Below are 14,947 nucleotides of genomic sequence, written 5' to 3'. Positions count from 1 at the left end.
TGCAAGCAATATTCCGCAAAACAATTTGTTTCGGGTGATTGCATTCGGAGCTGGAGACTGGGGAAGGGGCTGTAAACTAAACTGTGTTTTATCTTCTGCTCAGTTGAGGTCTAGGGTCTGTGGAGGGTTTCAGGAACCCTCATGCTGCTGTCAAGAGAAGCGTGATTGATGTGTCATGTCTCATGCAGCTTCTTCCTTCGCCTCTGCTCCGAAGTGCCCATCCTTGAAGACACCCTGATGCGGATCCTCGTGATCGGTTTGTCGCGGGACCTTCCTCTCGGCCCTGCGGATGCCATGGAGCTCGCTGACCACTTGGTGAAGCGGGCTGCGGCTGTGCAGGCGGATGGTAAGACTGCACAAAGCTCCAGCCAGCAAGCGGTTACCTCTGTCTGCACGTCCTTACCGCCACCCAAGGCTGAGGTGGCTCCTACCACGTACCAAAGAGCCTTTACATCACTTAAAGCATGTTTTAGTTGTGATGGCTTAGCATTTGGCTCAAATCCAGGTGTATTGCGGTTGCTTTCTCACTGGAGAAGCTTCTCATTTTCTCCTGCCGTTTCTCCCTGTTACTAATTTTCTGTCATGGAGTGTTTGGGAAATGATTCATTGTGTTGAGGAAGAGGAACCATGAATAATCACGCGAAGTTTTGAGTTAACATTTCTAAATTCAATGTAGTCCTTTATACATGCTCTGAAATAAATAGAAGTTTTTAGGCCATGCAAAAATGAAAGAGTTGGAAGTTAAAGTAATTAACCCATGTATTGTGTGCTCCTCCCAATGCTGTTATTCAAACACTGTTACAGAATAGCAGTTACAAAAGCAGCCTTAGCTCTTCCCCTTCTATGAATTCATTCAGCGTTTGTCCAAATTGCTGAATCTGCGGAGAGTTTGTCTGTTCAGTTGAGCTATAGGTGTTTGTGTCAGAGTTGAGTGGGTTGTCAGAGTTTGATTCTAAAGGATCTTACATGCTCTTAGTGCTGACTGGTTAATAGCAAAGTCTAATCCAGGCCTCATCAGACTTTACTGTTGATTATGGTGTGGAAATGTGTCTAGGCTCTCAGTGTAGCATTTTATACGCTGCACCATTTCAAAGAGGTGAAGTTAAGTTACAGCCAGTCTGAAAACTTGCAGCAAAGTTAAAATGCATTTCTAGTTCCTCTGAGCCCCAGAAGTTCTGAGCAGATACACTTGCTCCTTCAGGTCAGCAGCGAAGTTGAGTCCTGAAAAAGATACAGGTATCATGTTGGATGCATTTGGGAAAAAAAACTCCTGCCCTTAAGAACTTAAACCAAATTGCAGCTGAAAAGCTCGATATCCTTATATATTGACTTACAGCTTTTTAAAGTGTTGCAGCTTTTTAAAGTGGTGGTGTTTTCTTTTTTTTTTTATTCCTGTAATATGAGAAGCAGCCCACAATAACATAGTTGCTTGAAGTAAAATTTCTGTTATACTGTGATGCTTTTCTTGAAGTACTTTCAGCCAGGTAGACGGGTCAATAACTTGCTTAGTCTTTTCTTCTCCTCCTCCAGATGTCGAGGTCCTGAGGGTAGAGAGAATCCAGCTGATCGATGCAGTCTTAAATCTGTGCACTTACCACCATCCAGAGAATATCCAGCTGCCCCCAGGGTAAGGCTTATCACATGGACAGTCTTGTGATCCGGCTCATTTTCATCTTGTGACTAACAGCACTAGCTCAGATTTTAAGATGCTTTTCCCTTTTACAGTTTCTAATGACAAAATCATGAGGAAGCCTTTTCAAATGTCATGTTTGGGTGGGAGTTTCTCTAGGGCAAGTTAGACCTGAGTCATGGAATGGACTTTCCCCTGCAAGCACTCTGACCTCTCTGCTCTGGAAATTTTTAGCTGAATACTGCTGTCCTTCCTCAGACAGCATTTTTACTTTTTATTCTGTTTTTTGATTTTAAAGCCACAGAAGTGGTGTGGCTGAGTCTAAACAGTGCATGATTAAGGAGAAAAGCAGTCCCAGATGGGCTTAAGTAACCAAATCGAACCACTTGTATCTGTTGCTGGCTTTTGCAGGTACCAGCCTCCAAATCTAGCTATTTCTACCCTCTACTGGAAAGCCTGGCCTCTCCTGCTTGTAGTGGCTGCATTCAATCCTGAAAACATAGGTGAGTGTGGACATTTCTCATGCCAAGGTGCTGTTTGCTGACGTCTGGTTGCCTGTGTTCAAGGCATGTGCTGGGGTGGTGAGATAACCACAGTTAACTAATTGCGTATTCCCTGTGTGTGCAAAAATACAGCGTTGGGGTTTGGGCCAGTGTGTGGCTGGAATTACATTGTCTAAGTGTGGTGGGTTGTTCCAAAGTGAATTTGTAGTGTGTCTCCCCACCTTGGAGTGTGTTAGAATATGTATAAAGACCCTCACTTTTTTTCCTCTATCCCTGATTGTCCTTCTCTGCTGTAGGTCTGGCTGCTTGGGAGGAGTACCCATCTCTGAAGATGCTCATGGAAATGGTCATGACCAAGTTTGTATATTTAAATCCCTACATAAATCAAACAGACCAACAAAAACATGTATTTCTGAATGAATTTTGTGCCAGCTGGCTCCTTCCTTTCCAGTGGAACTGGTGTAAAATAAGCTGACTGGCAGCAGCACTGCAGTTTGGGGGAAGGCACCTGTCCCACTCAACAGAAAAATGATAAGCAAGGCAATAAAGCTGAGAAAAAGGGAAGGGTGACCGTGGCCTTACTGAAAAGGTCTTGGTCTCCCTGGCCCCATTGGGAAGCTGCCTTGCTTTTCCTATTTTACCTGCAGGTGTCAATGTCTTTTAGGGACTTTCTGACTGCGGTTCATGAGTTTTGAATAGACCAAGGTAACCATTTTCTTTTTTTAACTTATTTTCTCAGTAATTATTCCTATCCTCAATGTACCTTGACGGATGAGGAGACACGCACAGAGATGATTAATCGTGAACTTCAAATCTCCCAGAGAGAAAAACAGGAGATTCTCGCATTTGAGGGTCATCTGGCTGCTGCATCCACGAAACAAACAATTACAGAAAGCAGCAGCCTCTTGCTGTCCCAGCTGACCAGCCTGGACCCTCAGTAAGTAGCCTCCCGTAGTCTGGTGCTATAATGCAATCCCAGATAAGCCATCAGGAAACCCTGCTGCTTGTGGGGTGGTTGATGGGGGCAAGAAGAGCCCTGAGATTTGGTAGTCTATGAGATATGTGTCACATTTTGCCCGTATCTTTCTGTTGCCACATGCATGTGGCCCTTATGTACTACTGAACTGCCTGATCCTCATCAAGACACGAGTGAAGGTTTTTCTGCCTGTGGATAACTTCTTGTTTCTCTGGCAGGGGCCCCCCACGCAGGCCTCCCCCGCATGTCCTGGAGCAAGTGAAAAGCCTGAACCAGTCGCTTCGCTTAGGCCACCTCCTGTGTCGCAGTCGTCATCCCGACTTTCTTCTCAACATCATTCAAAGACAGGTGGGCTCCTTCAATGCCTTGACTACGTTGGGATCTGATCCCTTGTCTCTGGATCTTGAGCAGAGCGAGGGGCAAAAGGAAGCTAAAGATGCAGGGCAAGGTGGTTTACTGCTGAGGAGTTAAATGATGAGGGTGCTGCATCTGTGTTCTCCTGATCTTATGTTGTCATTCTCCTGCTTCCTAGGCCTCATCGCAGTCAATGCCATGGCTGGCAGATCTAGTTCAGTCCAGCGAAGGCTCCTTGGATGTCCTACCTGTGCAATGCCTCTGTGAGTTCCTGCTTCACGATGCTGCTGATGAGTCGACCTCAGGTGAAGAAGAGGAGGAGGGCGAGAGTAAGGAGCAGCGTGCCAAGAAACGCCAGGTGAGTAGTCTCATGAGGATCAGTTCTGTTACCTGCTTTCTGTGCATCTGGAATTTGATTTAATTGGAAAGGCAAATTTCTTGCTCCACAGAGACAACAGAAACAAAGGCAGTTGCTTGGACGGTTGCAAGACTTGCTGTTGGGTCCGAAAGCAGATGAACAGACAACCTGCGAGGTGCTGGACTATTTCCTGCGACGCCTGAGTTCCTCCCAGGTGGCCTCACGGGTCTTGGCCATGAAGGTAAAACAAAAGGCTTGACTAGGGTTTGTCAGACGCTGACGGCAGAGTCCTAGATTTTCACGTGTCCAGAGCCAGCACAGTGAAACTGTTTCATGTCATCCTTCAGTAACTTGTCTCAATCTCCACACCCCATCAAATGCACTCCTACTCCCTGCCGCTCAGAAGCCTTCTTTGTTCAACAGCCAAGTAGCACTTTTCTTAAGACAGAGCTGGGTTTAGCTGTTTCCTGTGAAGTTCAGGTGTAGACTCAAGCAGATCCTGTGCTACATGGAGTAATTGGCAGCAGCTTTTGTCTGTGGGGAATGTAAATGAGTGAGTGTCTGGTACTCTAGAGCATAGTCAAGGCAAGCAACATGGCAGAGAGCTCCAAAAGGTTACGCTTCCAGAAGACTGAAACTTCCCGCAGAGTAGCTGTCAAGCAAACGCATTGTATGAGATATGCAGCCTGTTGTGTGCCGTGTTTGGATCATTCCATCATGTTTGAAGCTTGTTTCTATTTACTAGTATGAAACTAATGGTCTGGCTGTGGCTTCAAATGCAACAGCTGTGTCCCCATGACTTCTGCAGGGCCTGTCCTTGGTGCTGTCAGAAGGAGGACTGCGTGACGGAGAGGAGAAAGATCACCCCATGGAGGAAGACTCTGGCGATTCTGAACTGCTGCAGGGGTACCAGTGGCTTCTGAGAGACCTCCCGAGGCTGCCGCTGTTTGACAGCGTTCGAGCAACAACAGCTCTTGCCTTGCAACAGGTGGGTGTTAGTAGCTGGAAGCGGGGACAAGCTTATGTTTTGTTGTGCTCATGCTAAAACAAATCTGAGCAAACTCTGTGTGGGTGCACTATTGACATGCACATGCTTGGAAAGTAAGTTTTCTTATGCTGATGCTTGTTTTCGTTAAATCCCGATTTCTAATGAGAGGAATTCTTATTCTAGGCCATCCACATGGAGACAGATCCCCAGACCATCAGTGCTTACCTAGTGTACCTCTCCCAGCACGCACCCGTGGAGGAGCAGGGGCAGCACAATGACCTCGCTCTGGTGAGAGGCCGGGTTGCTTGGGCTGCACAGGGGACTGCTGGTGTGGCTCAGGACAGTGGTAGACACATTACTGCTGTACCAGCAGGATGAGTTGTTGAGAAGCATGTGAATCTGCTAACTCTGTGTTTGTGTTTCTGCGGATGTGTTGGAAAGTAACCAGTGTCTTTGCTTTCATGTCATGAAATGGTATCAGAGCAATAACCTCCAGTCCAGCAGCCCATCTCAGGTGCTATGGGGAGTGAGAGGCTGAATACTAGTTTGAAAAAAATCCCACCACCTGGTAATGTTTCATAAGTAAGAAGATGCTAAAACTGCAGTCACATGTATATGGGGAGAGAATGGGAAGTCAGGAACCGTAGTGATGGGATATGTACTCTCCTATAACCAAAACTGGATTTCTGATTTGTTAAGATTTTTTTTTTAACAATGATTTTTTCATAATTCTGTGTCTGGTTGGCTTTTTTCATTGTTTTTTAAGGCCCTTATGCTCTTTCTACCTCCACAGATCTGTTTAGATATGTGGAGAAAGTTAAATGGTAAGTCAGTATATCTGCTTCTTCAGAGAAACACAGATTTTTACTAGGTACATGTTCACTTTGTAATGGGAGGCATCAGAATGCAGGTGTGCTACAACTAGGGACACCAAGGTGTCACAAGATGCCTGAAAACACTGGTGTTTTCCCTGTTGTGATGGCTTTACTCATTTACACATTGATCTCCAGAGTGGTGTTAACTGGGCTGATGATGGAGACTCAAGAATGTGATGCAATGAAGCAGGAGGACCTGGCTATGTCATTCAGTAAAGACCTCATGGAACTTTTCCCCTTGCAGGATGTGGCCCGACTCATAGTGGAACGCTCTACCATCATGTCTCACCTCTTCTCCAAGCTCTCGTACTCTGCTGAATCAGATGCAGTGCTTGTTGCTCTTCTCTCCATCTTTTCTCGCTACATCAAACGCATGCGGCAGAGCAAGGAGGGCGAGGAGGTGTACAGCTGGGTGAGTGCCCCCACCTTGCTAAAGCAGCTGGAATGAAGTGGGCAAGGTAACAAAAGAGAAGCCCATTGTGGGTTGCTGAGTATGTAGAAACCACGTCTGGTTCAAGAATTCCCTGATCTGAAAATAATCGGAGGTTGGCATAGTGTCTGAGCCAAGTGTATGTGTACATAAAAAACTTATTTAACTTTTCCTTGAGTATCTTTTGTGGCCGCTGTTGGATATACTGGGCTGGGCTGAACTTTGGTCTGACAAATTTGTTCTCATGTTCTCCTTTCATCTACATCTCACAGATCTCATTCTCCTTTCTCTCCCCAACATTGCTCATACTGATTTTGTTTTGTTTTCTGCCTTTTTCCAGTCAGAGTCTCAGGATCAGGTGTTTCTTCGCTGGACTAGTGGGGAAACAGCCACTATGCACATCCTCGTGGTTCACGCCATGGTTATTCTCCTGACACTAGGGCCACCTCAAGGTTAGTGCTGAGATTTATTCAAGGGGTCATAGACAATACCGAGAACCTTCCCTCTATCTGCCATCTCCTAACAGGTCAGGCTGGTGTTAATCCTCTACTCACAGGCTTGTCCCTTGCAATATTTGTCTGTAGCTGTAAGATCTGTTGGAATATTGCTGCACAGAGTGAAGGATTTGCAGGTTTATTTTTTCCTTCGGCAGACAGCAGGAAATATTAGAATGCTGGTGTGTCTCTCCCTGCTAAACAAGGAGTACTCGAGTTTTTGTAGTGTGAGAACAGGGCACTCAATATGTAGTTCACATTTATTTCCACTTTACAATGTTTATTCCCAAGTTGTCTCAAACCTTTGAACAATAGTGTTTTGATATATTGATTTGTATAGAAAAGGCTAAGGTGTTCTACGTGCTTATGAACATAGAAAATGATTTTGTATTCACTCTCAAGCAGGGGATGGTGATTTTTACACCTTACTGGATATATGGTTTCCGGAGAAGAAGCCCCTTCCTACTGCTTTTCTGGTTGACACCTCAGAGGAGGCTCTGCTGCTCCCCGACTGGCTAAAGCTGCGGATGATCCGCTCTGAGGTCCCGCGTCTTGTGGATGCAGGTGAGCCTGGGGGGCGTTGGTCGGTGTTTCAGACCCTCCTGAAAGCAAAGGGAGAGGCTTCTGCTCAAGTCCTCTGTGTGCCCAGTCCTGCTTGGGTTCCTTTGGGTGGAGACACCAGTCACTGCAGACCCTGCAGCTGAGCAGGGAGCTTGGATTTAGAAAGCAGTGCGGCTCTGGATATTGTGACAGTCGCAATCTAAACAAAACAATAGATTAGGGCTGTCAAACAGATGTACAGGATATGAGCTGGTTCTGGGCGGGGAATGTTATGGGATGTCCCAGGGTGATTCCCTACTCAGCCATAATGTGTAACAAGTGTTTGAGAACAGCTACAACCTCACTAACTGTCAGATCCCACAGGTTAATGGAAGGTGTTTGCTCCCACTCTGATCCAAGGGCTGAATCTTGCTGGTTTTTATATGCAGACACTATTACTTTTAAAGTAGGGTAGTGAATCTGTATAGATATTATGGTTTCTGTGTAATTTAAAGGAAACGGAGGACTCTGAATTGGAGTCTCATCTTTGTTACAATTCAGACTGAACTGAGCTATACGGTCACCAGACAACGGACACAGCATTGTTTCCATAGTGCATGGTGTGCTTGCAACGTGGGGAGCAGCGTCTGAAGGATGTAAGCTACACCGGTAGTTACTTTTGTCCTTGCACAGCTCGTCAGTGCTCTTTTTCTTCTTGGTATTCAGCTTTTGTCCCTTTCTTAGTAATTAAATGACAGCTCTCTATAGCCAGTGATTGAATTATTCAATAATTCCTGCCTGCAGCCATCAACAGATAGGGTAGAAGTTATTTTTTAATACGAATGATTGGGTTCCTGAGGTTTTGATCAAATTAAACAGAAGATCAAATTAACTAGTGAGTGAATTAACTGGAAGATGCAATAAGAAGGCAATGATTTGCAGAGCAAAGAAAACATAGTAGGCAGCTGTCAGACTTCTGGCTTTAGGCTCTCTGCAGCCCTGTCATTACAGTGTCACTGTTGGTCCAGCCAACAGCACAAAGATCAGGTAATAAAGATGACTCTCTGTGAGCAGTTCAGAGGGCTGAAGACTCCGTGTGTGTGTATTTCAGCCCTGCAGGACCTAGAACCGCAGCAGCTGCTTCTCTTTGTTCAGTCCTTTGGAATCCCAGTTTCCAGCATGAGCAAACTTCTGCAGTACCTGGATCAGGCTGTGTCTCATGACCCGCAGACGCTGGAGCAGAACATCATGGACAAGAGTAAGAGCTTTCATATGAGGCTGACCAGACATTTTCATTTTCCTTGAACAGTTTTCACGAGTATCTCCTGTGACTTCCTTGGAAAACCCCAAACTAGTTCAGCGCACTCTGTGCACCGTGTGCTTTGGCAGCCTGTTGTCACCGTAGGCACCTCCCTAGAGCTTTTCTGGATGGCCTTTGGCTGTGTTTCCAGAAATAGAGAAGGATTTTCTAGGTCGTATTGCAGAGAGTCTAAAAAGTAGTTGGGAGTCTAACTTGTAAAAAAAACCCAACAGGGCTTAAAAGCATCATGTTCACAAAGTCCATGGGAACAGCCAATTCCCTTCACTGCGGGAGCTGTACAAACAGCAACCAGTTCTGTTCTGCTTTGCCAAAGAGGGTGAGGTGATGATGCGTTCATATCTTGTTCTTTTTCAGACTACATGGCTCACCTTGTGGAAGTTCAACACGAGAGAGGAGCGACGGGAGGCCAGACTTTCCACTCCTTGCTCACTGCATCCTTACCAGCCCGCCGAGGTACTGCCTGGGACAGCCTAAGCTTCCGAATAGCAAAGTCTTCCAGCCTCCCTTCCTCTGTTGTGGTTGAGAGGGATATGAAAAGTTGCCTTCAAAATGGGTTGTGCTGCAATATATCAGCGAGCTACAGTTAGACACCAGTCCTTGCTAGGGTTTTTTGCTCCTGGCAAAGGGAGAAATTCCAATATTCGTGGAATTTACTACAATGAGTTGTTCTGAGTGATATGGAAAAATAGGTCTTGCTTGGCCTTGAGAGAAAGCCTATTGAATTCCTTGGTAGTTAGAGACCATAAAGTTGAACGTGATCCAGCGTTGGGGCTCCAGATGCGAGCTACTGTAACAGCATTTTTCTTTTCTTTTATTCCTCTTGCAGACAGTGCTGAGACTGCAAGGTCAAAATCTAGTCCTGAGAACACTCAAGGCCAGAACCGGATCCATGCCTTAAGCCAGGTCCGGGTTCTGGGCCCAGAAGATGATTTAGCAGGCATCTTTCTGCAGGTACTGGTATAACCTCTAGCTGATCAGCTACTTTCTTGCAGCAGCTTTATAAAATTTGTTGTCCTTACACTTGCATCTTCTGACCCCTTCCTTCTGCAGGGTTTGTAGGCACTAAGGATGAAAGCCCTGCATGCAGCGAGGCTTTGCCATCACAGCCTGGTTGAATTGATACTGGAAGGTTTTCTTTCTTGTAGTTTGAACATGATGTGGCTTTTGATCGTGCCTAATATTGTCAGTGCCTCCTAGGGTGTTACTGTCTCTGCACCTTGTTTGTTCTGTGTATAGTGCCTTTCCTCTCAGCAGTGGATGGAGGATTTGTGAAATGCTCGCAGGGCCTTGGCAGCAAATCTCTGTGCAAACAGCATTTGTACTCTGGCTTGTCTGCTTGCAGAGCTTCCCTCTCTCCACTGACTCCAGAAGGAGCCTACAGGGAATTAATTGGCTAAGTTGGTTGCGTGTATTTGGGTATTACGGTGATTCCCTTGCAGTGTCAGTGTTGATAGGCATGTTGGGGTTACATAGACTCCTGTACCAGGCACTAAAATATTGAGAAAGCTGCATCAGAAGGTTCCAGTCAGCCCATAATCACTGTAATGTGTTAGTACAAGTTAAATCAGTTATCTGCCTCAGGATATCTATGGTATAGCAGTTCTTTTCATTTGCTCTTATAAACTTATTCTCTCCTGTATCCTACCAGCTCTTCCCGTTAAATCCAGACCCGCGATGGCAGAATTCAAACCTGCGCCCGCTCGCCCTGGCGCTGCAGCAGGCCTTGGCGCAGGAGCTGGCTCGCGTCCGCCAAGGGAACACGCAGGTGACAGGGATCACAGCGCGGCTTCTCCAGGCAGTAGCTGCGCTGATGAACTCTCCACACAGCGGCACGCTGGTGATGGCGATGCATCGTAACCACTTCATCTCCTGCCCGCTGATGCGCCAGTTGTACCAGTATCAGGTGAGAGATGTAAAACGAGAATCTTTGTAGCATTTAACAAAGAGAGGTGAGGAGGACAAGTCTGCAGCGCATGTGGTCTGCTGTGTGCAGACCCTCTACCTGTGTAGTGCTGGAAATGGAGCCTGGGCAGCACGACACAGAGGGACACAAACATCGGGTTGTAGGCTGGCCACATGAACCTGGCGCTGTGGAGAATCTGGGCCTACATACAGGGTTATGTGGACCTTACCTAGTCTGATAACTGTGCAGCACTGTGGATTTGTGACTGTGGCTCTTTGTTGGGATTAGGATCTCTAATCTGTCCTCTTCTGTAGCATGGACATGTCTTGCAATCCAGGGCATTTGCAGACAACTTGAGAGCTGAAGTCCTTAATTCTTTAAAGAAATCTTCAGAGCAGGCTGAGATTTATCCAATGAAATATCTCATTCTTTTAATCATGATGAAAGAAGGCACAGAGTTACCCTTGGTTACGCTGGGAGTGGTATTGTTTGTGTGACTGAGCCTTCTGCCTTGCACTTGTACACTAGAAGCTGCCGCTGCTGCTTCAGTGAGCTGTGGTCCAAGAGAGTGGGTGTGCTCCAGGTATTCTTGGCAGTACATGCCACTGTCTGCATCTTTCCTGCTATCTTTGTTGCATTCTTGAACTGTGTACAAGCAAACTCTCTTTTGCTGTTCTCCCCAGCGCTGCATGCCGCAAGACACCGCCTTCTCCTCGCTCTTCTTCAAAGTCCTCATGCAGATGCTGCAGTGGCTGGAGAACCCTGCGGTGGAAGATGGGCCTCTGCGTGCTCAGCTGAAGGCCTTAGCTGTGCAGTACTCCTCAAGGCACAGGATCAGTGACGGTATTGGCATTGCGCAGCTTACGGGACCCGGACCAGACTAAGTGGGACAAGAAAGGAACAGGAACAAAACAGAGCAGAAAGTGCTGTGGGCTGGTTTTACAGAGTAGCAAAGAGGTTTTGTACCGTGCTGTGTAAACCCCATGAGGATGCAGAGAAGTGATTCAGGTCTGGGAATTTGCTGTAAACACCTGGTAGCGTCTCGTCAAGCATAGCAGATCATTTGGGGAAAGCTTCCAATTGCTCAGGCCAGGAATTCTGAATTAGCTGTGGTCCTGAAAGATGAGCATGCAAGAATGCCTCTGTAATAAGGTCACATCATGATTTGTAGAGTTGTTTATAATCTGCCATCTGTGGGGAAGTGGAGTCTATAACCAAGAGCTTAGGCAGGGAAATGAGTTTGTGATTATAGGGTTTTCTCTTAGCCACATGCCTGTAACATGCGGAAGAGCTGCCAAGGGGTTTGGTGGGAGTAAAATGGCAGTAGAGTCTAGTGTGTTTGTGTGTTTGAGTACTTGTGCCCTGGATCCACATGGGGCATCTGTAGAAGGGAAGCCTGATGTGGGGGCTGGCTTGGCGCTGTGATGCCAGTGCTGTGATTTCTTTGCAGTTCGTGGTGGCTTCTTGCACCTCACAGAAGCTCTGAATTTCCGTCGTGACCCTGACTTGATCAGCTCCACAGTACGTGCCATCATCGCAACCCTGAAATCGGGCGAGAAGTGTAACGTGGAGCCAGAGCTCATCAACAAAGGTACGGCCATCCCTCTACTCTCCTGCCCTTTTGCAGCATCAGGTTGAACTTCCAACCCTGAACTGTGCAGGCTGTGGGAAGCTGCCTTCCGCCTGGATCAGAAAATGTGAACTGATCTAAACTTGGTCCTATCTTGTATCACTTCTTCCCCTGCACTGGTATGTGTCTTTATAAACTGTGATTTGGGGTTGGGATTAAGTCTCTCAGCAAACCATTGGCTTCCACTAACAAAATGAGAAATAGAAGTCCCACATAAAAATGGCTTCACTCTTCCTTACTGAGTCAGGCTCTCAGGAATGCTGGCCTGATTGCCTTCATGATACTCTAAGGTTCCATAGCTTTCACCATAGCCTGAAGTTAATGAGTGACATCTTTCTTCCCCTGCTAGTCCTCCAAGGTCTAATCGAAACTCACTCTCCGTACCTGGAGGAACTCCTCACTGTCCTCTTCTCAGCTACTGTCGAGACCACTGCCAGGTTACCTGCCATGAAACCAATTGCTGTGGTGAGCTCCTTGTTGCTCCAGGATAAAGAAGAAACACAGGTGAAGAAGGAGCCGGACAGTTGCAGGTGAGCTTAGGCAATGATGGGAATTCACTGGGAGGTCTGTGTTTGTGACATCTCCACTGCCACTGGCTTGTTCTTCTCCTCAGTAATGAAGCAGCTTGGCTGGGGCCTTCCTCTGGCCTTCTTAACGACTGGCTGGAGATGCTGGACCCAGAGGTGATCAGCAGCTGCCCTGACTTGCAGCAGAAGCTACTGTTCTCCTGGAACAAGGTAAGAGTTGTTGAGCAGAGGGACCACCAGGCTGAAGCCACCTTTCCAGGGTACAGACCTGCACCTGGAAACAGGACAAGGTGTAGTTTTATGTTTTGCCATGTGTTCCTATAGCAATTTTAAATCAGTTCTGGCTGACTAGGAGGGGGATTCTGGTGCATCCTCCTCAGTGCAAGGCTTACGTTTCAGCTCATATTTCTATTTCCTCAGCTCTGTTCTTTTCAGGACTTCAAAGTGCATTACAGACACAACACAGTCCCATAACAGCGCAGTCAGCTGTGTTTTCCTTGGTATTTTTGCACACAGATAAATAGATTGCCCAGAAGTACTGTGCCAAAGCTAAGACGAAAACTGGATTTCACGGCTGATGCCATGTTCTGTTAGAAAGTACTGCAGTTCACATCCTAAATCCACATGTTGTCTTCTGTGCTGTCTGTCTGCCTGGACTGTCATCCTTCTCTACCATACACAAGATCTTCTGTATCCACCTTACAGCAAGGACTTGTGTATTACATCTCTTCCTTGCTTGGTCCTTTCAGGGAGGGTCCCAGGTGCCGTCCTTCCGCCCGTATCTCTTGGCTCTTCTCACTCACCAGTCCAGCTGGAACACGCTGCACCAGTGCATCAGGCTCCTGCTTGGCAGAAACCGGGAGCAAAGGTGAGCCTTGTTTTTAGGGCCTAGCAAGGAGTTTTGGGTTGGCCAACTCAAAGAGAGAACAAACAGAAGCTGAGAACAAGAGCTGCCGCATTCCGTGGTGTGTCTGCCAGGGGATGTAACCCAGCCAAAACCAGGCTTTGTGAGAAGGATGCTAATTTCAGTCATGCTGATTTGTGTACCTTGATATAAATATTACCTGCTGTTTGATGGAAGCAGCACATAAAGATTTGGCTGTGTTTGAACAGGAAGTGCTAATCGCTGGGTAATCCATCTAGCATTGTCCTTGTTAATAATCTTTATGAACGTGGGGTTTGAAAGATGGCTTGGATAGCAAACTGGCGGTGGTGTCTGTACCTGGGCAGGCTCTGCTGGATCTTTTGCTTGTACTAAACACCATTACCAATCTTTCTCTAACCCCCTTCCTGGCATCAGGCTTCCAGTTCTGATCTCTGGAACAGCCCTGGCTCTCAACTTCTATACATTGCTCTCAAATACTGAAGCACCACTGTAGCAGTATCTTGCTTAAACTCATTACACTTACGGACCAGGAAATGCTAACACCTAATAGGTGTAACTTAGGACATGACTAAATTAGCAATACTTCTAAAGCTGGCAGTATTTCAGCTTGCTTATTATTTTATTATTGATCTATTGCTCACTAACAATTCATTAGTCTCTGCAATCCAGGATAACAGCCAGGATCTTCTGTACACTGAGCCAGTAAGATCACTGGTCTGATTGTACCAATTATTTGTGTTGACGACAAACTTCTGGTCTTGTGGTGCAAGACTCCACATAGCTGCCACACTCCTGCTGAATGCCACTTGTTCAGCTCTGTACCCTGTGCCATGCTTATTGCAACAAATATTTAGTCACAATCTGGGAACAGAACCAAACCCCTTCTTGGGACTTAATGGATCCTATTTTTATATTTGCAGATGTTTCTTCACAGTACTTGTGATGTTTAGAGACACTACCGTGTGTTTGTGTGCTGCCTGAGGGCTGCGTTGACTCTAATTGCGAATCTGTCTTCTTTTGTCGTCTTGCAGGTTTGACCCAACTGCATCCTTGGATTTCTTGTGGGCCTGTATTCACATTCCGCGGATCTGGCAGGGAAGGGATCAAAGAACTCCTCAGGTAGTGGTTCAGTTCTTCCAAGATGCCTCTCTGGTTGGAATGAGAGGCGATGCTTTCACACTGCCTGATTATTCCCCTGGCCCAAGAGGTGGCTGGAGTGACACAGTCACAACATGCCAAGTTTGCTGCCTGTACCTCAGCTGGTTACTTTGCTGCTCTGCTATGTTACGTATTACAGTGGCAATTTGGAGTCCAAAAAGCTGACATGAACGCACAGAAGTTTTCCCACTTGGCATTTCCTCTGCAGCAGTTGCCACAATATTTGATAAATGTCTAGACACAAGGCTACAGGGGTGAGCAAGGTAGAACCCAGGGTGGGATAATTCCCATTTCACCAATAAAAGGAGTTTGCATCTCTTCCTTGAATTATGGTTTCTGAGTTGGAAGTAAATGAGTTCAGAAGCAGAAGAGAG

General features: G+C 46.5%; 1 protein-coding gene across 5 annotated transcripts in view; it reads left to right on the top strand.

Annotated features, from left to right (window-relative positions):
- INTS1 (integrator complex subunit 1) overlaps window positions 1-14,947 on the top strand; it is a 34,854-nt gene that overhangs the window by 7,919 nt on the left and 11,988 nt on the right. For 3 of the 5 annotated variants that reach the window (XM_080353911.1, XM_080353915.1, XM_080353912.1), the window contains 23 exons: window positions 189-346; window positions 1,531-1,627; window positions 2,042-2,133; window positions 2,430-2,490; window positions 2,873-3,070; window positions 3,328-3,457; window positions 3,642-3,821; window positions 3,913-4,062; window positions 4,630-4,809; window positions 4,993-5,097; window positions 5,929-6,096; window positions 6,455-6,566; window positions 7,011-7,172; window positions 8,260-8,406; window positions 8,824-8,922; window positions 9,296-9,420; window positions 10,118-10,372; window positions 11,056-11,215; window positions 11,823-11,963; window positions 12,352-12,532; window positions 12,616-12,739; window positions 13,279-13,397; window positions 14,447-14,534. In XM_080353911.1, coding sequence (XP_080210037.1) covers window positions 189-346; window positions 1,531-1,627; window positions 2,042-2,133; window positions 2,430-2,490; window positions 2,873-3,070; window positions 3,328-3,457; window positions 3,642-3,821; window positions 3,913-4,062; window positions 4,630-4,809; window positions 4,993-5,097; window positions 5,929-6,096; window positions 6,455-6,566; window positions 7,011-7,172; window positions 8,260-8,406; window positions 8,824-8,922; window positions 9,296-9,420; window positions 10,118-10,372; window positions 11,056-11,215; window positions 11,823-11,963; window positions 12,352-12,532; window positions 12,616-12,739; window positions 13,279-13,397; window positions 14,447-14,534 — 3,232 coding nt within the window. The remainder of the gene's footprint in view (window positions 1-188; window positions 347-1,530; window positions 1,628-2,041; window positions 2,134-2,429; window positions 2,491-2,872; window positions 3,071-3,327; window positions 3,458-3,641; window positions 3,822-3,912; window positions 4,063-4,629; window positions 4,810-4,992; window positions 5,098-5,928; window positions 6,097-6,454; window positions 6,567-7,010; window positions 7,173-8,259; window positions 8,407-8,823; window positions 8,923-9,295; window positions 9,421-10,117; window positions 10,373-11,055; window positions 11,216-11,822; window positions 11,964-12,351; window positions 12,533-12,615; window positions 12,740-13,278; window positions 13,398-14,446; window positions 14,535-14,947) is intronic. The other 2 variants (XM_080353913.1, XM_080353914.1) reach the window with 2 other exon arrangements.

The sequence above is a fragment of the Nesoenas mayeri genome (assembly GCF_963082525.1).
Source record: "Nesoenas mayeri genome assembly, chromosome: 15".
NCBI lineage: Eukaryota > Metazoa > Chordata > Aves > Columbiformes > Columbidae > Nesoenas > Nesoenas mayeri.
Note: the sequence above shows the minus strand (reverse complement) of the source record. Positions and strands in the feature narration are given on the sequence as shown.